Source organism: Falco naumanni, chromosome 4, assembly GCF_017639655.2.
Source record: "Falco naumanni isolate bFalNau1 chromosome 4, bFalNau1.pat, whole genome shotgun sequence".
Classification (NCBI taxonomy): Eukaryota; Metazoa; Chordata; class Aves; order Falconiformes; family Falconidae; genus Falco; species Falco naumanni.
This window is the reverse complement of record NC_054057.1, coordinates 94,453,861-94,480,813: the sequence shown is the minus strand read 5'-3', so window position 1 is coordinate 94,480,813 and position 26,953 is coordinate 94,453,861. Positions and strand designations below refer to the sequence as shown.

Below are 26,953 nucleotides of genomic sequence, written 5' to 3'. Positions count from 1 at the left end.
TGATGTCCTGGAAGGGGCACAGAAACAAGGTATGCTGGGCTGCTTACTGCATTTCTAAGGTCTGTTGTCCTTAGGTCTCTAAGCTTTGTAAGATACCTGCACAAAGATCATTACCTACTTCTTACTTTCTGATTTCTTGAAAACATGAATTTTCCAGTAAGGGGGGGGGGGCGGGGCGGGGAGGGGAAAGAAAATTCACATGAATTTTTGTTTCCATTACATATTAATGTGTCAGGATGACAGATGTAAAACTCAGGTTATTAAAGAAGTGGCATCAATGATTTCAGCAATGCATTTTCCAGCAATGGATTGTCCAGCATCTTGTCCAGGATTCTTGTTTGGGATTCCCCTGGCACTTCTGCCCTGAGATCAGTGGGGTTTTGAGGAGAAGTTGTACAGTCTATACAAAGCAAACACTGTCTTTGGTGTTAGTCTATAAATATCTAATGTGAGCAAGCAACTCTGTATTTTCCTCTGTACTTAATGCGTGCGTTCTGCACCCTCAGGCAGCTGAGTTTACATGCTTTTGTTGTCATATGTGTAATGTGCGATATGTATTTCCTTTTTATTAATCAGACCTGCCATCAGAAAAGAGATAGAGGGAGTTTGAAAGCACAACCAGGATAGATACTGTCATTTTGTAATCTTTTGTGCACAGGTGGGGATGCCTGTTTCCACTAGAATAGGTGGCAATATTCTGCTGCTTGCAGAAATCTTACAAATGAAAATCAGGCAAAGGAGTTACTGGCTATCCACGGGGTATTTCTCCTCTGAAAGTGTGCAGTAAATTCCCATTTAGGCTAATTACACTTAAGGAGCCCTTTCCTATAACTAATGAACAATAGGCATAACCTGTTATTACATAACCATAGGCACGCACATTAATACACTGTCGAATTGCACTACCCTGTTAAAATGCTTCCTCTACAAATTTCACTGGAGATTTTTAGAGACATTTGCTGTAATTACTGCTAGCATGGTTTCTAATTAATTTAATTTTCTTTTCTACCTAAACTGAGCATATAAGTGTGTTTTAAGAGATTGAATAAATAAATTTTTAATTATAAAATGATGCTATATCATACATTATTAATAATAACCAACAATGTGTAATACATGTTTAGGTATGAACCCATTAGGAAGATGAACTAATATATATTAGTCCTAAAATAATGTCCTAATTTGTCCTGTGTTTATGAATGGGGAAATCCATGTTTAAAGCAATTAGAGGTTTATAAAAGCCTTGGATTGACAGTGGTAAAGCATCGAGCATGCTTGGCACTTAGGAATTCTGTTGTCGTCTATGGCAAAGAAGAAGACCCTTTCTTTTTGCATTTATTGGTTTCAGCAATTTGTGAAACCGTACAACCAGAATGGTACAGATACACGGACTCCCAGGGTGGGAGTAGCACGATACACATAGTCCTGGTTGGTAAACAATCTGGGTTTTGTTATCCTTAAAAAAAAATCAAAACAAACTCCTTCGTACTCTGTCAGTTTACTGTCAGGTAGCCTTGAGGAATTTTGTCATTTTCCTATTAGCGATAACAGACTTCAGAAATCTCCATGGCAAGTTCCAGGCATTCACCAGTCTCATGGCAGGACTCAAAAAGGCTGCAATCAATGTCACAGTCACAGTTGCAGTCGTTGTTGGCGTGGTCTTCGTCAGAGGTCTGGTAGTATCTATTGGATGGACAACAGGTATCTGTCAGCCAATGTTCACAGGTATCAGGCAGCATTATAAGAAAGTCCCAAAACTGGCAGAACAAGCAGGCCAGGATAAGTGTCGCGCATTCATCTAAGAGAAAGGAAAAGCAGCAAGACGTAAGAAACAGGGCGTGCTTTGTTACCCGGGTTTAGGCTAGTGTGACTACACGGACGTGAGATGCAAGGCAGCACACAGGGTAGGCTAAAAATACCTTGAGGAGAACTACTTCCATAGAGTCAAACGAAAGGATTTAATTTCTATGATGTTGTTTGTTGTGGAAAAAAACAGCGGCATGAAAATAATTTGAATGAAAATATTCTGTGGCAGTGAAGTTCAGAGGAAGCGGTCCTCTGAACCAACCTTACAGTTGGACTTGATGATCTTAAAGGTTTTTTCCCACCTAAATGACTCCAAGATTCTATAATCTTAAAGAGCTGGGGCTACACATTTCAGCAGAGGAGTGCGCCTCACGCACAGGGCTGCTCTGTGGGGTTTGCAGCCTTGCAGGAGTCGGGAGGTACTGCTGCTTTGTGGTGCCGCACGTGCTGCCTGACCTACGCACAGCACACTGGAGCTTATTTTCTTTTTCCAAAGAGTTTACAATTAAAGATAGAAGTCATCAGGCCACTCCTGTCTTTCTAGGAAGGTAAAAGAAAAACCAACACCAGCCTAAAAACAGCCTCAACCCTAAAAATACCCCAGCTTTCAGTGTGGTTTTGCCTGCAGATGAAGAGTTCAGAACTGAATCCTTTCTGTGCTGTAAGTCCGGTGCGGTCTGAATCGAACCTTGCCGTAAGTCACTGTCTGAACACCCAAAGATTTTGTGGTGAGCGGATCAGGCCCTCGGGCTCTGCAGGTTGTTTTCCCCTTCCTTTTCCACATGGTCAGGCTGGATGGATGGGTTTGTGCATCCCAGGTGCGTGAATCTGATACGGCGTCTGGATAATGATCTTACGAACAAGACCAAAACCCCGCACACGTGGGGAGAATTTGTCTGCTTATAGTTCGATTTCTATAGGTAGTCTTTTTCAGTTAGAATCTTTAATGACAGCTAGATTGCCTCACCAAAGGCAGGGAGGAAAAGCGAGGCTGGAGAATGGTGCTGGCAGAGGGCAGTGTGCTGATCGATTCTCAGCCCAGCGTCCTTCCACTTCCCCACCAACACGGGTTTCTTGCCTCTTCGTTTTCCGACTTCTTAATTTTTTGTAAGGAGACAAAAGTTTGCTAAATAGTATCATCTAGCATGTGTGTCTGGAGCCAGTGAATATTCCTGAAAACTTGGTCACCGTGACAAAAACTTGGTGTTATATTTGTTCCCCTCAGAAATCAACTCCTTAACTCTGCGCCGTGCAAACCGCAGCATCTGGGGCGGCTGCCTCCGGCTGCGGCAGGGCTCGGAGCAGGTGTGAGATTCTGACTGTGTGAATCCAGTTGGAGCGCAAAGACCCAGACCTTTCAATTTTTTTTTTCCCTCTCCTTGTTTTTGGAAAGGAAAAATGCCTTCAACAATATGAATGCCTTTTCATTGGTTCTTTCAGGAAAGCATATGGTTATAACCACATTTCTTGCCCTAGGATGACTAACTGTGAACTCATGCAACTGCATTGGTTCTGTTGTGGCATTTTCTATCTCACGTAACATAAAGTTCACTGCCAGGAAGTTTTCAGAATTATGCTTTTTTTTTTTTTTTTTTTTTTTTCTTTTTAAGAAAGCTTTCTTGATGAAAAACAAAATAAAAAAATAATTCCAGCTTCTTTAAAAAAAAAAAAAAAGTCACTTAAAGCAGGTAGCAAGAATAAATAGCATGTGATTGAGCTTCTTTCTAAATAGCATATCATCACCAATGTTATCAATTTTAATACTTATTTAAATATGTCAAGATCTATTTAAGTTCAGACAAGCACAACTAACTTCTAAGTCAGTTCTGTAGAATAAGGATGACTAGATTTTGGTGATACTTAGTAAATTCATGCTTATATTTTTTTCTGACTAAATGAACTGAAATAATTATAAAATTGAAACATTTTATAAGGTGACACTGCTGCATTTAATTGTATGAAATTTACTCTGTAGAAAATGTAATCATTTTACCCAGTAGTCCTTGGAGTAATTAAGACTATTCTTTTTAGATATGTTATGTTTATGAAATTTCCTTCCTATACATAGATGTGAGAGGTGAAATTCAAAATTATATATCAATTAAGGATCTTTCAATTTTTTTTCTTCTCTCCAAAGATCTGTTTTTTAATAACAAGTTTTTTTCCAGGATGTGTTAACCATAATGGTGCTTATGTAATCTGGAGAGAATAGATATGATTCTTAGGGTTTCATCCAGGAAAGAGAGCACACAAAAAGCACAAGATTTTAATAATAAAGTAATGTTTCAGCACAGAGCCTGTGATGTGCAGTAAAGATGCTTTTAAATTCCCATCAGAGCACACACCATGAACTGTGATAATGGATGTAAGACATTTCAAAAAATCTGCATGTGTGAGGCTTTTTTGTCCTGTTTTAAGTGGGGTAATGTATATAAATAATAGATATTAGCAATTAAACATCCATTCCTATGCATTCATTTATATATTTGAAAATAAATTACCCACAAACTGCATAAATGAAGATGCAATCTCCTGTTTTCTCTTCTGTTTTCCCTGCTGTTTGTGAAACAGCATTTATCTCAGTGAGAACAACGACCTCAGCTTTCATTCTCTACATTAGTAGATTAATTAGTACAAAAGAAGAACTTCTGATAATGTCATTAGCCTGTCTCATCTCTAAATTTTCCTGCTCTTGTTTTGTGGCTGTCATCTTAGGGCATCACCTCTGCTCATGGTGGTGATGCCCTGAGGAAACGTGGCTCGATGCTGGCTGAAGCCACCGTGGTCACCCTCGGCGAGATCCACGGGCTTTGGTTCTGAGCCTCTCTGAGCCCAGGGGACAATGTAATCGCTGATTTCCTTGGCTATTGCTGTGCCTTCAGAGGTTCTCCACGTACCCGTGAACAGGATTTGGCCTGGCGTATGTGGAATAAGCAGTATCTTGTCAGAGTAGTGAGCAGAGTATGCAGAGACAACCACAAATCTGGCGTCCTTTGGTTTCCTTGGCTTCCATCCAGCCCTTAACATTATTAATTGAGCACAGATTGGGGTTTTTTTTGTTAATTTCCTTCACTTTTAGCTTTTTTAAGGAGTATGAAATCTGTTATTTACATCACATGGTACACACCTGTGTGCCAGTAATGACTGAGGGGCCTGATCAGATAGTCAGCAAACTCAGAAAATAGACAGCGTCTGGACTAGGAGACAAGTTCTCTAAATGCAATAAATACTTCAGATCCTTTACTGAAATGAAATTTATTCTGATAGATGTATCAGAGTCGCCCCTTGTATTACAGGATCAGTGATACAACATGATGGTATTGGTTCCTGGAGAGCAGGGCAGTTTATTGTGTTTAGAAATTCTTAATTTAGGAACTGTGAAATGATGCACATGCTAGATGCCAGCTCCATTGGATATAACATACTAATCCATTATTGCAAAAGGCACACATAAGAAACTTAAACAATGCTTCACAGAAGCCGTCTTTTTCACATCCACCAGAATAACTGGGAATAGCTGGTTCTCAGCATAATTCCATTAAAATCAAGGGTGTTATATTATTTAGATTAGTGGGAGTCAGGCCTCTTGGTCTGTAGTGAGTGTTCACAACCCATTCTGTTCCTTAACACTTGGTTATACTGTTGGCTCTGAAACTCTTAAAAAAAATAAAATACAGATATTCAGCCCTTTAACTTGTGCTTTTACACAATAAAAAGGATCAGCTCCTTTTTGGAAAAGGTAAAGCAGCTTGGATTATTAGCCCCAGTGCAGATTATGTTTTAGCAATGTTCATTTGTGAAAATACACTTAAAATATTTGGCTTCTGCTGCAATTTTTGTTTGTAACTGCCTTTCATAAAGCTTTGTTTTCAAATAGGCTTTTTCAAAATGCAGAGCACACCAACCTACCCGGGAACCCTATCCACGTGTATCCGCCTGGGCCAGTCATCACAGACAGTTTGCTGCAGCCAAGGGCAGAGTGTGAAGAGAGCTCCTCATCCTGACCCACGTGAGTTTTGTGGTGTAGTCAGCAGAGGAAGGATTTAGTGATGGGTCAGCAGAACGGCAGGGCTGGATGTAACGGTCCATACAAGAACTGCCTATACAAGTCCATAGATTATGCTGACCACCAAACACAGCATCTGTTCAGCCACCACAGCAGCTGCTGCAGCGCTGACAGCAAAAGCAACCGTCTCTGCTATTGGTGTAATTAAGACTATTGCCTTTAGATATGTTTATGAAATTTCCTTCTTATACATAGACATGAGAGGTGAAATTCAAAACTATATATCAATGAAGGATCTTTCAATTTTTTTTCTTTCCAAAAATCTGTTTTCTAATAACAGATTTTTTTCCTGAATGTGTTAACCATAATGGTGCTTATGTAATCTGGAGAGAATAGATATGATTTTTAGAGTTTCATCTGGGAAAAAGCACAAGATTTTAATAACAAAGTAATGTTTCAACACAGAGCCTGTGATGTACAGTAAAGATGCTTTTAAATGTGTCCATGTGAGTTACTCTGTTTATCTAATACTGACACCAGTACCTCTGTGCAAACACTCATTAGAAAAGTTCAAGGGCTCTGTTGCACAATAAGCTCTAAACTTCTCTTCTATGACTTTAATATCACTGGCAATTTAAGATCATCTTCTACAGATTCTCATCTACCACAAAAATGTCTGCAGGGCAACTTAATGCTGCTTTTGGCTATGTTCTTGAGCCTCCTGTTCAGTATGTAAGCATTTATTTCAAGTTAGATACACGTAGTGCTTTTGCAATGGGCATTATTTAGAAATCAGCATAAATGTGATCTGTTTTATAAAACATACCGTCACTGTCTCTCTGATGTACTGATGCGTCATCTTCAATGTAAGTGAATTCTCTGCATTTCTCCAGGGAAGCGATGGATGATGTGCTCACATCTGACAATTTCTTCTCATTTTTGGTACCCTTTGATGAAGTGTCTGTGATGCTGAATTCTGCGACAGAACTCATAACAATACCTTTCATAGGCTTTTCGTCTGTATGTTTTTCATTTGTAAGCTGATTATCTGGTGGGATTAGGAAAAAAAAAAAAAAGACTTGTTTGTGATACTAAGACAGAGATCTGAAAGAATAACATATGTAGAATTTTCAAACCTGCAGCTGTTTACTTCCAAGGCCTAACCCTACTTACCTAATGATTTCAATCTCCTTAGCCAGTGAAGTTTATTCATAGTAGAAGTATTTGTGAACTTGCATTCTGAGGTTTTCTCTTAAACCCAGTGGACTGACAGGCTCAGCAATAATTCACTTCCACTGGGTGGGATCAGGTTAGGAGAGAGAATAGAACTATTGCCTCAGTTGACATCTATTTCCAGCATGATATCCTAACTTCAATTCGTGATATAAAAGAAGGCAAAACAATTATCTTGTTATTTTTCAACAGCAGCTCTATTTCCCTGAATCTACAGCCAACAATGTGTGTGTAGGTGGTACCTAGATGCAGATGTGCCAGCTCGCCATGGCTCATAATCTTGCAGCGAAGCAAGCCAGATGGTCTCTGTTTAATGTCCAGATTCATTATTTCATAACTCCATCCACGCTTGTGTTGTTGCCCTGGAAGTCAACTAGAAGATGGGATATTTCACATGCTGTCAGCGTGCCAGAGAGGCAACTCAAAAACCAGAGGGAGAGCTTAATTTTAAGACCCAACTAGGGGAAAGGTTAAGAAGAATTCTGAGCTCAATTTATTCTTGAAGAACTTCTCAGGCACAGATAAACATGGGTTGATAGATAGTTTCACTTACTCTCCAAAGTGATCAAGAGGCCAAGAAACACAGTCATTCTCTCTGTGGCTGGGATGATAAAACCTCATCAATTCTTATCTACAGCTGATTAACTCCTGCACCTCACATCAAGCACAGCCTCACTTTTTATCTTACTTAAATCTTGTGGTATGCTTGCTCTTGAGCTGTATACAGAAAATCAATCTTTACAAACACCTCAGTTTTGCAAACATTACTTTCTGAGAGGAACAGTAAGTGCTCTGAAGCGGTTAGTCTGTGCTCTGCTGCAAGGAGCCAGAAAAGAGACCCTGCATATCTCTTGTCTTTCAGGTACCTTTGACCCCTGACATATTAAAGAAAAGGCAAGAAAAGATTGATAGAGTGTGAAGCCTTGATGAGACCGCGGTTTTGTCCCATAGTATCCTCATGGCCAAAAGAAGGATATCGGAAGTATGGATGGGATGGGTGGATTGCAAGTTAGGTGAAAAACCACTGGGACTATTGGGGTCCAAACTGGGGGAAGCAAGGTTCTGAGGTCTAACTGGTCCAGTGAAGCAACCAAGGTGAAGTGAAGCAAGCAACCAAGCACATCCAGTGAAGGCCACCAAGCTGGTGAGGGGTCTGGAGCATCTAATCTATGAGGAGAGGTTGAGAGACTTTAAATGACTGCTTTAAAAAATGTGGTTTGGCTTGATTTTGGACTTGTAGTAATGACAAAGTCTGCAATGAAGGCAATGTGTTTTTCCCTGTCCTGGAGAGTTTACAGGTTGGCCTTAGGCAGGGAGCAACTGGTGGGATAGAGAAAAGTGGAGAAGAGATAGTAAGACTGCAGTGGCACAGAGAGGAGTCTCAGAAACCTATAATTGTCAGGTTTTGTGAGCATTATGATGAAGGAAAGACCCAAGTGATACTTGGGAAAGACAGGAGAGGTGGTGGCTCGCTTGGGTGTGAACCAGCAGTGCAAAGCACAGCGATGCTTGCCAAGAGATTGTACACTTGGTCATAGGAAACCAGCATCCTGGGCAAAGTGTGTCTGATTTTGCCCATCTGTGATAATTTGTTGATAGTTTCCCCCCCACAGTAAGTAATATAGCTTTTTTCCCTCCTTTATGACTGCTTGGCCAGCCTTTTGAGTCCAAAAGGTGAAAATCTGTGCATTTTGGATTTACTTGCATGTACAGTAACCACTGTTTTCCAGTGTTTATAAATCAATGACATATATAAGTTTTCCTGCACTTTCATTCAATAACATACTGTCTCCAGGAAAGGTTGTGCTAATTGAAGTAGCAGAGCTCTGGAGGAAGCAATGTCCCACTTACGCATTGGATTTATTGGATAATAATTGATCTGCGAGTCCAAAAGACACATGTCCCACCTGTGCCAACCTTACAAATGGATCTTGTTTGTCCAGACCGAGAGCTACACACAGGTTGAGCAGCTGAATGCACACAGACCATATTGAAAAGGCCTAGGCAGGAAAGACAATTTCTGTCATTTTCCACTTTCAAAACTGGCCCAAAACTTTAAACAGGATATATTTTAAACTGCAAAATATCTGTTGAATTCCCCATTTCTGCAACAATACAATGGCCCACAGAATGCATTTAAGCACTCAACAAACGAGACAAAAAAAATCAGACGGAAGTAATCAGTAAATGCCAGACTAACATTTACTGTATCCACCGACTCCTACTATTCATGCTTCGAGTCAATTTTTATTCTTGAAGTGCTGTTGAAGAGAAATCAAAACCAGAAATAGAAAGGCATAGACATAACCTGAATTTTTCAATACAGCACCATCAAACAAAAGGGTAACAAAAGCTGTCATTCAAGGACTCTTCTGTTTGTTAAAGCATACTACATCTTTGAAAATACAGTACATTCTAGTGTCAGACTTTTAGTTTGAAAAGCTCCCTTTCAGTAATGTTATACTTGTCTTGTACAGCTAGATCAAGCCTTCATGCAATCACCATAACAAGCAACTTGCTATGACAAGCGAGATCGTTGCTTCCAGAAAACAGTGCGATAGAGGCTAAAGCAGTGTACAATTATAGGTCTCCATTTCATTTTTATGCAATTACCTTCAGTTCAGCTGTGGGTCCATCTACATTATGTCTTTTATCAATTTAATGTTTGCACAAAGTGTCTAAAGAAATAAAGATTATGCTAGACCAGCATAAAAAAAAAAAAAAAAAGAGTGGTTTGCACTTATTTTTTCTTTATAGTTTGTTGCTGCGTGGAACAGTAGGAGGTTGAGAGTTTGGAACAAGTAACTGGAGCCAAATAGGCTTTAAAAATATATTATGTACAACTGATATTATTTATGATTACTGTTAAATGAGAATTTAAGAAACTCCTTAAATTACAATTAGAGATGGGCAGAGGGTCAAACTTTGTTACTGTCTTTTAAGAGCCTGTGTTCAGCTTCAGATATCCACAAATATCTGTGTTTTTAATGTGTAAAAATCATCCACTGTAGTGATTGAAAAGGGAAAAATAAGTGTATCATGATGAAGAAAGCTCAGATTATTCAGTGTTAGACTGTTAGGCAGAGACAGCTAGAGGTAAACCCCCACAATGTACCATTTTTAAATAGTATTATGAAATAGCAACTTTCTTCCTCATACAGGGAAGCTGGGGCTTGCCTTGGTTGTCGCAGTAGAAGACCAGGATTACTCACCCATGTTTTTATTAAAGATAGAGTCTCAATACTCACATGAAATTTGTTTTTTTTCCCTGTTGTTTTGTTTTGTTGGGTGATTCAGGTGGCTGACTATGGTGTCTAAATTAATGAAAGCACACAGCAAATCACTTACTTCCCACTGATGCCAGCCCCAGATCCTTCTGGTTAACAGCAAGGAGCAGTGATACCAAGACTGGCACTTATGGTAGGTCCCCTACCTCTACTTTTCTTCATTGGTTTAGGCAAAAACCAGGCTCTTGCAGCCCTGGACAAGAGGAGGCTGGAGTTTCCTAGCACTCTTTCAAAATTAGCTTTTCTATAGTGGCATATGAGGGCTCTCAGCCCATTTTTGGCAAAGGACGGGGGGATAAGAGGCGCTCTATTCTGCTGGATGGGGACTGCAGCAGTACAGGTAATGCCAAAAAGCTGTTTGGAGCAACTGATTAAGGGGAGTTGTCACTGAAAGAGAAGGAGGAGAACCGATCTACCACCCTATGCAGGGCTCACATGCACCCTACGAGCAAAGGAGAAGGGAACCTGTTGCTCTACTCTCCGGTGGCATTTGTTTCCAACCCATCCTGGCAGTGGACCTTTGCCTCACCCCCCTGTGGCAAGGAGTCTCAGGGCTTAATGGTGAACCATATGGCAAACTCTACCAGTTTAGGATGTGTAACTTTAATTTTACTGTGAGACGTCTCCATGTATCAGTGCAGCAAAAGAACCAAAGGAATGCCTGGCTGATTTTCCTGCCATTTGTTATCCTATGAACTGCCATCACTACCTGTCTATTTAATCTATCACATGCTCGTCACTGCAAGAGCTGTGTTCCATGTCCATTCAGTCCTGAGGTGAAGCAGGCAGAGCTACATCAGACCTGATGGATCATAACTTGTAAGAATAAAGGCTTGAACTGAACTCACTTGGTTTGAAAAGACTCATAGTAAAAGGAAACCCAAACCCAGGTTAGATGGCTGTGTTTCAAAGAAGAAAAAGTAAAAAGAAAAACAAAATACTTTTCCTTGCCAGTCTAAAGGACGTAATTGTCTGTGAGCCAGCAGCAATGGGAGGGGATGCCAGCGGTATCTGCACGATGTGACACATGCGCTGGGCCAGCAGCTTACCTGGATGGTCCTCTCTGCTCGGTGTCACCCCAGGGCGGGCTGGGAGAGGCAGGGAGCTGGTGCAGCTGTCTTGGTGGAAGAAGAAAACAACATTGCAGAGGGATAATGTAAATAAATGTAGTTTGGCACATCTATCACCCCCAGCCACTTAGTGACAGCCGTTGACTTCAGGAGTTGTTGCTTTGGGGGCAAATAGAAGCAAGTGTGCTTCCTTGCAGGGGGAGGTTACTGGGATGGCACACTGTTTCTGTTACCCTCTGTCTCATTTCTGGAAAAGAAGCCAAAAATAAAGAAATTGCTGAGAGAAAGTTTCATCTGAGAGAAAGTTTCATCTGAAAAGAGGGGAAGAGGATCACTGGAAACAGAAGTTCCTGTTTCAGATTGGTACAGAAAATTTGAGGGCTGGGAGGTCTGCGATGAAATGTGAGGTATCATCCATGCCCAAACACCCCAGACACCTTAGAAGAGGTTCCTAAATCATCAGCAAAGGACATCAGAGGAAACTGCAGCCCAAGCTCCAACCTCCATGTCTTTGCCATCGTGGTGGACAGGATGGCCAAGGTTCTTGTGATGGCAAGTGCAGGTCCCCACATGATTACTGAGCTCCTCCACCTCCGCTGTCCTTGCCAGGCAACCCACTTCATGTGTAGGGCTTGAAGGCTTAAATCTTCCTTCCTTCTCTCCCCCAGGGTTAGGGAAGCAAAGCAGGAGGGGGTGTGGGACTATCCCTACAGCAGATGGAGCAATCTCCATGGGAACTGCTCTCATCCACATGGGTGAGGTCCGAGGGAGAGGGGGCATCACAGATGACCTGAAGCAAGCTGCTCTAGACTGATGTATCACGGGTACTTCCATGGTTTCATGCCCACTACATTTTGCTGAGCTCAGGCATAAGGATACAAGGGATCTAGAGACTGCTTATTTCTGTCATAAGGAAACAGTGCACAAGGCTATAAATATATATTGGGCTTCACATGACATCATGAACTTGTGCAAGTGCTTCTCTTCTGATTTATGATGATGGACTGGTAATTCACAGGAGCTTTGGGTTTACCTTTTTTTGCTGTTGCAGTAACAAAACTAATGGTGCAATCCTGGGAGGGGTTATTTTATCAATAGTGAATTTTTGACCTCATTGCATACATTTTAACTTCATGAATTAGTGACCCAGCTGACTGTAAAGCCTTCTATAGGCTTATTATAAATCTATCACAGGACTGGCAAAAATTTTGGCCCAGATCCTAAACTCTGACAGGCATGTGTTGATGGACTGCGTAGCAAGCACTTCCACTAATATTTCTCACTAATTATACCATATATTAACAAAAATGAATGAAGCCAATGTTTATATCCAGCTTTAACTGCTTTTGATATAAGAAAGCAACACAATCCTTAATAAATTTTCACCTTCAACATCTCTATTCATTATAATTTTTACCATGATGAATGAAGTTAGAACTGGAGAGGGAGGGGGTTCATCTTGAAATCTGTTCAGTGAATGACTGAATTTACTTCCCTTCCCCAACTTGTGCTGAGGAAGGAGGGAACAGATGGACACAGGAAGAAGAGGGAGGCGAGTGCAGAACGAAGGAGATGGGTGAGGAACAGATGGAGTCGGGGGAAAGTGAAGAGGAGAGTCAGCAAGGATGGTAGGAAAGTTTTCCACTTGACCTTGAGTTGAAAAAAAGATCTGCGTATACCATGGGGCAGCTAGATTTTGGGATGCATCCTTTTTTCTCTCTGTGGCACTTACACCTCAAGGTCTTATGGGCCATCCCAGCAGGCCAGTCCATCGCAGGGCATCTGCAGGGACCGCTGCTGCAGAGAGGCCTCTGCACTGGCTTCAAGTCATCCTGTAATGGTAATGGCTGGGGACATATGTGTGCAAATGCAGTATCCAAAATGGTTGGGATGTGCCAAGTCTTCCAGGCATCTCAGGCAACCCAGAAACTGGAGCTTTGGATTTTGGAGAGGTATCCTACACCCTCTTTGTAAGGATCCAATGGCCAAAATACTCAAAGTGATTTATGATTTTACCTGCTTAAACTAAGACATTCGAGATGGCCTGATTTTCAGAATATGCTGAGCAGGTACACTTTCAGGTGTATTGAATTATATAGCCCAAATATACTAGTAAGTCCTGGGAAATCTTGATTATATTCTTAATTCTATGAAATTGCCTGCATACAGTCCATCGGTTCTGGCTTTGCTAGCTGAAGAATAGAAGAGGTGAAAGTTAAATATTGGCCATGTGTGTCGTTCCCTTTGAAGAAAATGGGAGCCATGTGCACTCACCTAACAGCAAAGTTTGGCCCCAACTATGATTTCACAGCTGGGCCCTAACTTCAGGAATGCCAAAGCACTAAATGACTCAACTGGAGTAATCTGATCAATGCTGTATTTTCACTGTGGATTTAAATTGCACACACACAGCATGAGGAGAGTTAGTTCTTTTCGCTCTCAAAATCACTTTTCTCTGCAGATTTGATAGCATAAATATGAAGTTTTGCTTTCAACATACAAATAAGTGAAATGGCAGAAAATGTATGTCAAATAAAATGCGGCACATTATGTCCCTTTTACTTTTTGGAGTCTGTTTAAGAAAATGGCTTCATTAATTTTGACTGAATAAAAGGTTCCTTTAAGGGATTTCAATAGGTGACATGAAAAATGTTAATACGAATGATCAAGACAATGGAGGTTAAAACTGTTTTGAAAATATGTTTCTTTTATAGATCTCAGCTGTTGGAAGAGTTACAGAATAAATATACGGTAGTGCTGACATTCAGTGCTGTTTCATCTTAGCAAAAGAGTTTTTAATAAAGAAAATTCTTTTCAAGGAATGCTTTCTGCAGCCAGTCTTCAAAAAGAGGCTTTCCCCCCTCCTAGTTTAATAAAATTAAAGTAATTTATGTCATATTGATATGTCGATATGTTTTTCAATAAACTTTTTCACAGAGATTTTTTAAAATTCTCTTCACTTTAAAAATTATAATTATATGTCTTCCTCCCACTTTGAAAATGGCACAAGGTGCTCATTTGCAGAGCTCTACTGTTCAAATCTTCACTGAGAATAGAAATGTCATGACTCAGTTAACAATGCTTTATTATTCACATTGATCTTTTTTTATAGTGTTCTTTATCTCAAAAACATTGTAAATCAGATATCTTCCTCCCACTCTTTTGTTCATTTGCAAATTTTTATTATTCTAGTTTAAAAAAGCAATGGAGTGTCAAGAGTCAGTGTATATTGTTTATGTTCTTTTTTGCTTTAAAATTACTTTTAACTATAAAAAGTAAGATGTAAAGCAGGAAAAAAAAAGCTGGTTTTAAGAATGCTTAAAAAAGAATTGAAGGCTTCAGTGTGATTTTTATTTGTTCACTTACACTTTGGAGTTGTAATGGACTTTGCAGGACGGGGGACCAAGCGCTATGAAAGGTTTTTTTTTGTGTTTTATGTATTATTTCTATCTTTATGTATTATTCAAATGTCCCTATTGCATTAGACATCGTCGTTCACATTAGGGACTGGACATAATTCATGCTCTCAACAAATACAACAGCAACATTCACCAAAAAAAAAAAAAAAAAGCTTTTGCTGCATGTTCACGGGATGGTTTAGAGTTGCCTACCCAGGGACCTGTGCTCCCCATCACTTAGTGTCAGAGCTTGGCGCCGGGTCTCAGGAGCCCTCAGCTGATAAGCACCAAGATAAATCACCAGAATTTCACAGAAACTTCACAGTTTCAGAAACAAGTGTTAACTGCAGCAAAAACATAATAGTCAGGGTGCAGGGTACGGCCATGCATCCTCTCGGAGAGCCGTGCCTGAGCCCCCAGGGTCTGTTTCTAGATTGGATCTTCCAAATACTCCTTCCACCACTGTTTTCTTTTCTACCAAGTTTTCTTTTAGGTCTGTATTTCTGTCCTGGCTTTTGTGACTGTAGGAAATGGCCTCCATGAAATAAATCCATGATAGTAATTGGGGCTGGTGAGAGAGCAGCGGGATCTCTTGGCATTTCATGTACTGTTTACTGATAGGTAATATTTTTTTTTTCCTTTTGCCTGTTTTGAATTAATTTCCTCCAGTTTATGATCAGGGCATCCTAGTACCCTGCTGTTACTCGCACAGCTCTTGAAAGATCATCCTCTCTGGGAGTCTCCGAGAAGGAGTGGCTGTTTCTGAAGTTGAATGTAAGCTCCAGATTGGATTTTTGGATCTTGTAGGTGGTGTGGCAGCTCTATCACATGAAGCAGCCCTAAAAAGCATTGGTAAAGGAAACTAAAGTCTTCTTTCCATCTTCTTTTGTTTCTTACTTTCTGTTTCAAGGCTGCACTCTCCTGACATTTTGCCACAAGGGATAATTAAAGAAACTCAGAGCAAGTAAATCTCAAACTGAGCCCAAACTGAAAGCGCACAGCCCTGTCCTTTCCCTTCTAAGTGGAGGGGTAAACAGCTATTTGATTTTATTCATGTCAGTAGGTCACCCCAGCCACCACAGGGCCATGCCAGTCCCTGTCCGCTTCCTGGGCTGCAGGGACAGGTGATGCACAGCCCCATGCAGTGCCCCCGAGGCCACCTCACCGGTGGGGCTGCAGGGACACCCTGCACTGGGTGCTGGGGCAGGTCCCACCCAGCGCTGGCAGGCTGCTGCCTCTTTTATCACAGGGATAACTCAAAAGTCTCAAATTCTCTTTATTGCTCACTGCAGAGGGTGAAGCTGGAGATTTTTGATGCGTTATCTTATCAGAATTGTATGTATTGTTTTCCAATTAAAGTAAACCTGAACATTTTATTATCAATTGTATTAGAATTTGTACTACTATTTTAATCGTTGTTTATTATTATTATAATCATCATCATTATTGTCCTTGCCTCGGCAGCACCATGGCATTAATTCAGTCTTCCTTCCCTCCTCTCATGGTTAATTACTCACCTCATCAACAAGACTAAGACTGTCTGCCAATATGATCAATTTTCAGAAACAAAATCCTAACCAGAACAGAGTAGCCGGAAGCGGACAGGGCTTTACTGAATACGCTGGCACAGTAACTAAAGGTAGGTCTCACCCATGGACATGCTTGTGCAATTACTCTGTTTAGTTAGGAAAATTTATAGGTAATGTAAAACAGAAAATACTGTGTTTATTACAAAAGATTTTTTTGCCACGTAAAACTCTGTATTGTTAAATTTGCAAAGCACTTAAGATTCTCAGTTTTAGATTTGGTAAGTGCTATCTACTGAGAAGTTGAAATATCAGAGGGATCTCTGGGCAGAATTTGTGAACTGTCTGATGAAAAGACACAGTGTCTTCCTTCCCTGTCCCAAGCCCTTTGGCAACTGTGCCACCTTCTGAACGACACTGAGGGTATGTGCCAAGAGGGTATTCCCAAAGCAGGTTATTACACACGGGGGTGGTCACAAAGATATCCTTGCACAGCGTTAATGCTGGAGGAGCTCTGAGGCTGTCAGCATGTTGATTTGCTGGGGGGAAACACCATCAAAACTACATATATCCTTAAAACATATCCAAACATTTAAACAACATCAAATAGAGCCGCACATCACAGAAGATGCAGCATTTCTCATAGATGGTCCTTAAAGTTTTATTTGTGGTAAATTGCTACGTGATAATATATGACTACACCCCCCCCCCCCCCCCACCCCCCCATGTCTTCTAATATATTATAAAAGCTTTTCTTTTATTCAGATCTAGCAGTGAGTGGTAATCTGTGTGTTGTATCTTCTAGAGACATTCCTATCAAACACTTCAATTTTTTTCTCATCTGCATGCCATACTGGAACACAACTGGGAGCTGGACTTGTCCTCTATAGCAAACATTATCAATCTTACTACCACCTGAGCACCTCCCCAGATGCTGCTGAGCAGCCTTTGCTGGACTGTGCTGGAAAACCATTTATTCAGCTCTGCAAGGGCCTGATCCAGTATCACCAGATGTCAATGGAAAGAATTCCAGGGAGCTCAACAGGTCAGGCTCCAAACCACCCTCCAATAAGGTAGCCTTCGCTGAGCTTCTTTGCTTGTTTCCTCAGTCACAGACCGAGCAATTAACAATATCTGAAGCAGAAGATGTATCATGCTATACATCTTCTCACAAAACATTTTTTTCCTGGGGGACACTGAAGATGCAGGACTTGTATTGTGGGGGCATACAGGTGACATCCACTATTTCTTCGTTACGTAATAAGTATTTTTAGGACAGTGTAGCCTTGCTGGCTCTGGCAAAGGCAAACATGGTAACTGTTCTGCTCACAGTATTAAATACACTTCTCTCGCTGTGCAGGGTGTGTTTAAACTTGCAATCTATCACTATTCCTGGACAGTGCAGGAGAGTCCAGGAACACTCAGGATGTCTTTTCCCGTGTATATTAATTTGTTTAGAGCAAAATAGTGTTCTCAGAATACATGAATCTTATAGCAGAGGAAAGTTTCCTTCATGATTGTGCTACAAAGGTTTCCAAACAGCTGCTTGCTCATTTGGGTGCATGAAATATTAGGTTCAGCCTGCTTGGCTGCACATAATTTCTTCTCACCATGGCACCTTTGCTGTGGCCGTGTCTGCCTGGCTTTGTAAAGTTGGCAAGTGCAGCGCTAGCACAACATCTTCCTTGTGGGAGCTTTCAGAGGAGAGCGGCAGAGCTCCTGCAGCCTCCGTGAGATGCAAACCTCTCCCTAGCCGGGCCGTTTGTCCTGCTTTGCAAGGAACCCCACTCTCGAGGTATTGTGCTGGTGTCCTTTGCGAGCAGGGAACACCAGGGGTTTCCAGGCTAGCTGGTAGGTCAGCACACTCCCACCCGTCTGTGGACCATGCACAAGGACCAAAGGGTCGGTGGGGCCACCTGCAGCACCTTGAGCTCGCCAAAGCCCTGGAGCAGCACTCCTGGCCCAGCGCCCTCAGGGCTGCCCAGGCACGGGGCAGGGGGAGACCCTAGTCCTCTCCTCAGCACCTCCCCACATCAAAACTTTCACTGAAGCTTTTGCTCGAGGCTCAGGTGCGCAACCCCTTCCAAGCAAGGAGGTCACAGCCCAGGCCTGGAGACGAAAAAGTGGGTGTCAGTGAAATGGATGTTACGGCTTTAACGCAGATTAGGCAAAACCTAACCCCCATTAATCCTTCAGAGCAGGGCCTCTGGTTTGTTCTTTTTTTCAATCTATTCTGTATTCAAAGCAAGTACATTTTTTCTGTCACTATACCACTATTGTTAACAACTATAAATGTATTAAAAACACAGGGGCATTTTAGTATGTGTATTGTGCATAAGAAATATTGTTACATGACAAGCTCCAATTGGCAAGTGAAAAGAGGCTTTATTGAAGGAAATAGCAGTAGCAAACAGTGAACTATGCAGAATAATGGTAATTGTTCCTTTAACATTGGCAGCGCTCGTTCACTTAATATGACTGCTCCTCTGTCTCTGCCTCATCCAGACCCAGAGGACCTGTTAGACAAGCAGGCAGCCACCTCTCTCTGGGATCAAGCTGTCAATGCAAACTTGCTTTCTTTCTATTTCTCGGAGCTAAGCTATACCCCCAGAGCTCCTGAAGCTTTTCCTGAGTGAAAGCTTTAAAAAAGCTCCATTCTAAATTACATCACACGAGCTGTTCTCTTCAGACTGACAGAACAAAAGCTGGGGGGGGGGGGATGCCAAAAGTACCATCTGAATGACTTCTGAGTTGCACGGAATGATTTACTTCTTCATGCTTTATCAGAGCAGACTAACGCTGCCTTGACCTTGCCTGCCAAAGCCCCAGCGGCATGCCCTCTAACCAGCACAGAAAGTTTGCATCATGTGTGTTAGCAATACCAATAGATGCAAAGCTGTTGGGTGCAGGCTTTTTGCTTGCAACAACAGGGTCTTGTGTGACCTTAAGAAAAGTCTTAATGTAGGCCATGGTGCTTTCTGGACTTTTTTAGATGATGTGGTCTCTGACACAGCCAGTTCTTTGTTACTGGAAGAGTCCAGCCTGTGGGTGCTGTACAGCCTGGTGTTCTCACCCTCTAATCAGCAACACCCCAATTAATGGTCATGGTGAGGACTGCTGAAGGCCACTGCCAAACTCTGAGGGGGTCTCTCTGGTTGGCTCCAGTTGGGACTCTGCAATAAAGGGTCATCATCAGAAGTAAAGGGAGCAGATAAGCATTACCCACTTCTGTTGTGGCTGAGCAGGAAGCAGAAAAATTGGCATATCTCCCCTTCTGAAGGCTTTCAGGTGGTATGAGTCAGATGGTTTTGAGAACCCTCACTCAGGAAAACATCCTCAGCTGGGAAGGGAGGGGCCATGGCCCTTCCTCCTTCTTCGATAGATAAATACAGGTAAGGGGAAGAGAGCAATGTCATGGCTGTGTCTAGGTAAAGTGTGGTATCATCAGCTCTTGTAAGGTGGCTGGGAGTTGCTCTGGGGGTTGTCTGATCCAAAAGTAACCTACTGAGGTTCTGTGAATTTAAAGGAGCAAGTTTTGCATGGCTTGCAGGTGGAGCCTTTTGGGGTTCTTACTCAATTTTCCTAAGTGAGGTTATGAGCTTATTACCTTCATGCTTGTAGGCTTCGCCCGCTGCACAGTGCTTCTATTCTTGGTCTGCTGTTTTGAGTAAACTTTGAAATGTTCTTTAAGTCATTAATATGAATAACAGTCTCATTTTAAATCTGGCCTGGAGGCTGTAACAGATGATGAGTTAATATTAGGGTAAATCGATATTGCTTACATCCCCCATGGAATTGGAATAATTGACCTCATTTTCTTGTGTGAAAGGCAACTGCTGAAGTGGTGCAAAAGTGTGATGCTGTGTACTGTGGGGAGGAGCTGGGGGACTTACCTGAGCCTCCAAGGGGCTGTAGAATGGGGCTTCCCAGTTCTGGAAAATAAGAATGACAGAAGAACGTTTCACTAAGCAGGACAGGCTCCTCAGCTGGTGAGGTGGCTTTGTCATACCACACAGCCACAGCATTTTGTAAATGCCTCAGAACTGTGTTATCAGAGAAAAGTTGGGCTGCTGAGGCTGGAGGCTTAGTTCTCAAATTGACCTCAGGAGCATGGAAAAAAGCAGCTCTTAATAGAAGCTGGGAGATACCCCTTCCCTTTAAGGATCCAGTATCCTCTGGCCCCTCACTGAGATACTTTTTTTTTCCCCAGGGGACACAAGCAGTTTTTGTGTGGTCAACACAACTTGTCTCACCCAGAGTAGAGACTGCCCAAGGATCCTGCCTGACTAACACAGCGTTCATCCCGAAGTTTCTGAGTAAGTAAAGCTTATGGGTTTTGCCGTGTCTTTTTGGAGCCTCATGTCTGAGTTGTCTTCGTGCACATGGCCAGTGAAATGGCTCTGCCTCGGTCCAGAAGGGACCATCCTAATGCCCATTAAAACTGATGGAAATGTTTAGCTTCAGGGTGTACTGTATCAGGTGTTGTATCTGCTTCCTACGCCAAATCGTGAAAATCTTAATTAGGCGAAATCTTCATTAAAATAATTGTAACCGAGGAAAACACTGGTAATGAACCTGAATACAGACCTCATTAACTGCGTGCTTTGTTGCATCCCTGTTCCTACCAATGATAGATATGAAAATGCTGGACTTTCAATTTTTGAAACTAGCAGAGTAAGTTTTTAAATGTAACAGCTATAATACGTGCAGTGTAGTTTTCTAAACTATGGCTTTAGGATATGGTGGAGGCTTAAGTTTAGCTCACCCATCTTTATTTTTCTATTTCAGCACGGCAATGTTTCCCATGCTTTTAGGTATATTAGGGTTTTGCGCTGCCTTTCACCACTGTGGTACCTGAGTGTCTCCGTAATGGTGGCAAAGCAGAAAACTTCACGGTGTCTGTAGCACTGTGCGTTTCCCCTCCCCTTGGAGGGGAAAAGCTAGGTTTTATCTGAATGGCTGAATACTTGGGTGGCATTGTGATCCCATTGGATGTGGGGTTTTGTGCCACAGGGGTTGTTTGAAGAAATAATGTTCTGCAGGTTTTTTGGTAAATCTGGATCCAAATGCAAATTTTGAAAAACACTAGCCTACCTTGTAAATCTCAAGTTGTGTTTGTAATAGTGGCAACCAGAAGGCAGCTTGCTCATAAAATGGGGGAAATATGTTCTGGAAATAATTTTCAGCCAACAGACAGGGTGCCATGGTCCTGGTGCCAGGCTCTTGATTCAAGCACAGCTGGCCTTTCAGCAGGGCAGCAGCAAGGCTCCTTGTGACATGGGGACCAGTGTGCTTGTAGGCAAAGGTTTCTGAGTCTGATGCCACACCACAACCAAGACCTGGATTCCCTGGGGCACTGTGTGGCTGAGAAGAGGTTAATTGGCTTATGCCACCATGCAGACCAGGCTACCCTACAGTGATTCACACCCTGTATTACTCTGTCCGGCACGCTGCTAGCTATGTGCTTTGGGGATGTACATAGGGAATTACTTGCTGTCACCTGGACGGAGATCCAGAAAGTTTAGTTGGAAATCTGTAGATTACTTTTCTCCCTTTTATTCTACAAGTATGTCTGAGCCAAGCTCTACACTCTAAGCTCTACTAAAAAGAACAGAAACGTATGCCTTTTTCCATGTGTTTATTTCAAGCCATGATTCTTTTGGGAAGTGTGATTTGTTTATGTCTTTCCATAACAAATTACAATGGTTAAGGTTGCATCTCTGCCAACCTCTTTCTAAGTGGTTTCAAGTAGTTTACTTAGAGAGGGATTATTTCATCTGCCACAGAATGAGGCGGCTCTGAGGTAGTGTCTAGCTTGCATGGAACAAGACCACTGAACATTAGCTTAAGGCAGGAAATTTAAGGTCCAATAGACAGTAGGAGCACAAGAGCATGGAGTGGTAGTTTCCAAGTGTGCTGCTCCTGAAGGAAAAGAAATAGACTTTTCCTTTCCTGATGGTACCAGAAAGACTGGGGAAGGTCAGCAACATCAACTGCCTGTTGGAGGTGGTGACTGCTTAAATCCTGGCCGTCCCTCACTGAGTGCTTGCACTAACCATTTAATTCTTCTGTGCTTCAATCCCCTATAAAGCGGGGACGTGTGTAGTCTGTAATTGTATGTGATTTCTTGGGTGCTGGAGTCATGTCATTAATATACGCCCTGTAAATGCAGTTGTCAGTGTCTTGTGGTTGCCTTGTTCAGCTTCAGAAAGAGTCTTAAATTTTTGTGCAGCAAACTTCTACAGCTATTACAGCTTATGGTCACTAGTTAGCTACAGCAGGAGGGTCAAACTTTGGAGACTGTAGCTTCTTTCCAGCCTGTAGGTTTCCTCCCCCTTCAAGTCTGTTTTCTACTCTTGCCAGTACCCTGCCTTCTGTTTAAAAGCATTAGTAATACTAAATAAATCTAAAGTTGCTCGTTATAACAACTAAGTTGTTTCATTTTCAATCAGAGCACGTGCTTGTGCCAGGTTTGGCATGAAGAATCTGAGTACGTGTCTGGTTTAGGGCACAGTAAGCTGATCGTTTGTTAGAAGACTAGTGCATTGCGCACAGCATTGCTTTTAGTTGTACAGTTTATTGGCAGGTTGGTGTGGGCTTTGGTAATCCAGTTTTTGCTTGGTTGGAGATGGTGGAAATACAAAGAATGGGAAATAAGGCTATTGCCATGTGTGCTGAATTGTGGTTTGGTAGCAGCCGTTGTCTTGTAAGTGGCCATCAAAACATTTATTGGGGTGGCAATCAATTAAAAAGGATCTTCAGAAAATGTATCAGTTTTCAAAGAATAAAGAAAGATGCTGCAATTATTGTGACGCAGGTTTGCAGTCTGTTTCTGATTACACTTTTGGCTGGAGATTTGGGGTTTCTAACCGTAAGGTTAAGGAATCCTTTTTATCTACCTCTTGCCTCCTAATCCTATGCTAGACAGTATTGTTTTCTGTGCCTTTTGTCTTCTGGGGAAGGAGACAATCTCTGGTTCATGCGAACATCTTGTTAAAGTCTGCTGAGAATTAGGGGGTGTGACAGTTTTCTTGCTGAGCCTTTTTATTGGGGATTTTTATGCCTGCTTTTCTGGGAGGTCTTTGAAATGTCTTTTATGTAGCAATCATTTCACTCTTTCTTTGTTGTCTCAAATGTTGAGGCTGTATTCTTTTCATCTGTTCCTGTTTATATTCCATACTAGCTGGTCATAACAGTTTAGCTTGAAACTATCATCATGCTGTGTGCTTCTGAATAGCAGGAGTGTTGCTAACTGCTCTAGGACAACTGCAAATTTCAGCTTTATTTTAGGGCATCTGAAGTTTTAACGTGGTGTTTTAGTATGAAATACTGTTAAAGAGGTTCCAAATGAAAAACAATAATCTAGGTATTGGGTACTTCAAGTGTCTGCAGCTAGAACAGGCATTTAAAAACGCTCCTGCTATGAGACAGGCCCCCTTAGGGGTGGTGGTGACCATACCAGCTGTAGCTGGTGTGATAGATGTTCAGCCTGGCCTAAGTTCCTACAGCAATCAACGGAAGAGACAAGCCTGTCCTGCTGGCAAGTCATCCCAACCTGACAGAAGAGTTTAAGCCAGGAAAAAAATTCTTTTTAGAAGACTTGTTCTGTCCCTGTTATTACCCCATCCCCCTGCAGCTGGCTGCAGACAAAATACAGAGAATTACCCAGACCAGGATCCAAACTTTTAATGACTAAAGTTAGATAAAACAAAGACTAATCCTGGTCAAAGAAATGAAAGAACTTTGTTTTTCACAAGAATCTTGAAAAAACTGGAAATTCCACATTTCAGTTTCAGAAAGCTATGGGTTTGGTCAATGTCTTTAAGCACAGGTAAAACACAAAATTGTTTCGTGGCATCTTTATTAAAACAATGTTTCTGTGCCTTGAATGGCTATCTGAAGACACATGGATTTCTCAATTTTTTTTTTTAATGAGATGGTAAGCACGTTATTGCTGATTTCCCGCAGTGCTTGTTTCTGACACTGTTAAAACTCAGGTACCAGCTGGGGAGATCCTAGCTCCAGTGTTAAGCCAGAAGGCAGGGTTCTGTAGCCTTGCTGATGATGAAGGTATTGGACTTAGGTTTCTGAGACTTTCACATGGAAAAACCAGCTGCCTCACCTTCCCTTTTGAGAAGATAGAGGTAAAACTTGTGTTTTCATGAAGTCATTACCAAAACTGAGTGACTGATGTGCACAAGGTGCTGTTTCAATTTTTTAAATCTACCTAAATTCTTATTTCATTAAACAGTATATCGTACCTTTACAGAGGAAGAATCTACCTGCTTAGGTGTCTCTTCTGCTCCAATAAATACCTTACTAAAAGCTCTTTTCTCTCCTTATCAAAAATTTGTCCCATGTAACAGAGCATTTCCACCTGCCTCTGCTTGCAGCCTCTCTAGCCTAATTTTTAGTGTCTAAAGCCATGTATAATATCGTTCCATTTCAGTTAACCACAAAACCCGCTCTTCCAGATCTGACCTCAGTTTATTTTATATCGCACATCTTTTTCCTAAAGTATTTTATACATAGCATAATATGTAATGATATGGCACTGATGTTTATCAAAATTGTTTCACGCTACTTATTTCTATTCCTGACTTTTGGATCAAATGCAGTACAGCTGCAGATTAATACCACCTTTTAAAGCAGGTTTAATGTGTTTATTTTCTTACCACATTCACTCCATCCACTGACTTGTTATATGGATTATATTTAATGGGAATCTTGTGGGACTATCAAAGGGCATTTATTTTCTGTTGAAATAACAATTAAGATAACATGCAAACTAATATAGTAATCAAATAAACCTGACAAATAACAAAAACTTTTTTAAAGCTGCAGAGGCATGCTAACAAATCTATTTGATCAATATATGGGATGTGAAAAAAGAGGAGACAAGATTGACTGATGAATAAAATGGAACTGACACAAATAGGCTGACAGCCAGTCGCAAGTCTCTTTAGGGCAAATGCAATTAACTTAGAATAATAGACTCAAATTTGATGGTTAGAAATGCATTTTTATTAACAATCACAGCCTGAATCATTATGCACTCTTATGAATAAAATTGTAGTTATACTGAAAGTCTGTGTATACATGTATGCATGTACATACAAAAAAGCTTTGTTGGAGAGCTTTAGTTTTGTGACAGAATAGCTGTATGAGATTTAAAATGTAAAGCATACGCAAGTATAAATCTAAATATTCAAACCAGTGATATAAAAATCACATATGGGGTATGCTAGTATTAATGATAAAGGCAATAAGCATTGGTCCCAGGACTGCTTGTTCTTTTGGAATGTGAAATTGCAATCAGGGATTTACAGATTTCATTCTGAGGCAGAGAAGTCATTACTAGAAACATAAGCTCATTCTCTTTACTTTAATAGCTATTTTAAATCATTCATTTAGAAAATACATTAACTATTTATTGTATAGGCAGTACATTTCTATTGGCATTCCATTTTCATGCTTTTTTATAATCCCTTTTAACAAATTATTTTATTAAAAGAAGATTAAAATTAGCAAAAGGATCCTACCAATTTTTGAAAATGCTACTCTTGAAGAAGGCTATTTCCCATTATTAACAGGTATGCAGTATTAAAACTTTAAAGAGAGGGAAGATATTCAATTGCTAATGTGTCCTCTTTCTTTTGACCTTCATTGCAGAGGCTGATTGCTATTTGTAAATTACTTTCAAAATTATTAATCTCATTTAATTTTTGAATAAATATATAATCTTCTTTTTTCAAAAAAAAATAAAATCCTTGGGATTTGGATTTGAAAAGAGCTGCCTATGGGATATGTTGTGGTACAGACATCTCTTATTGGTGGGAAAAGATAAAATACACCACTTACCACACAGAGTTTCTCTGTATTATTAGCAAAGTATAACATGAATGTGATACCATGATACCTGCAGTACCTGGTGTTTGAATATCTTGAAGAACCAAGTGTGGTAGTAGGAAATAACTGCATTGGAAATTATTTAAATCCCGTACTCTGCAGCTCAGTGTCCTTGGCTGGTCAGGGACAGGGTAGCAGCAAAACACGATGCTCTGTATGTGCCTGTAGCATAAAGAGGCTGCTGTAAAACATCATTGTGGGTCTCGGACAGTTTCTGGGGTTGGTGATCTGGATTCAAGAAGCAACCACACTTGGTTTTCTCCACTTGGAAGGTGGTTTTAATCCTCCCCTTTCTCAGAAGCAAGAAACGAGCAGATGTACGGGGAAGGCAGACCGCCTAGTGTCTGGTAGGGGAGAGGCCCATGGAAACCATTGAAAACGGGGACAATCTGGCTGGGGAACAGATTTTCTGGTAAACACCTGGTGTCTGGGGAATCTGTAGGCTGCCATTTTGGTTTTCTGCCTCTAATTACCCTTAAAGTCATTGCCATGAGGGAAAAACTTTTCAGGAACTCCAATGGTTGCTGGACACATTCCAGCAGGGTTTTTTTTTCTCCTCCTATGATCTGTTCTAGATACTCACAGCAGCCCACCACAATATTCCTGGAGCTGGCTTCTTGAATAGCTGGTATCGCCTATTCTTAGAGATAAGATGGATGGATCACATGTTGTTCTAGCACCACCAAACCTAGTGTGTGCCTAAAAATGGAATACTACT

At 41.2% G+C, this 26,953-nt stretch overlaps 1 protein-coding gene across 1 annotated transcript; it reads right to left on the bottom strand.

Moving 5' to 3' along the window:
- Positions 1–1,314: 1,314 nt before the first annotated feature.
- Positions 1,315–19,296, bottom strand: MDFIC2 (MyoD family inhibitor domain containing 2). The gene is made up of 5 exons (XM_040590488.1): positions 19,209–19,296; positions 16,015–16,101; positions 11,382–11,420; positions 6,639–6,860; positions 1,315–1,798 (listed from the first exon to the last, which is right to left on the bottom strand). The coding sequence occupies exons 1-5, from the start codon at positions 19,294–19,296 to the stop codon at positions 1,539–1,541; spliced, it is 696 nt and encodes a 231-aa protein (XP_040446422.1). The 3' UTR covers positions 1,315–1,538.
- Positions 19,297–26,953: the final 7,657 nt, after the last annotated feature.

Coding starts and splice junctions, on each gene's coding strand:
- MDFIC2 (XM_040590488.1), bottom strand. CDS start 19,296: ATGGCCTACATTAAGACTTTTCTTAAGGTCACACAAGACCCTGTTGTT. Junction 16,102..19,208: donor CAACAGCTTTGCATCTATTG/GTATTGCTAACA, acceptor AAAAATCTCCAG/CTTCACCCTCTGCAGTGAGC. Junction 11,421..16,014: donor CAGCAGCCTGCCAGCGCTGG/GTGGGACCTGCC, acceptor TGCCTCTCCCAG/CCCGCCCTGGGGTGACACCG.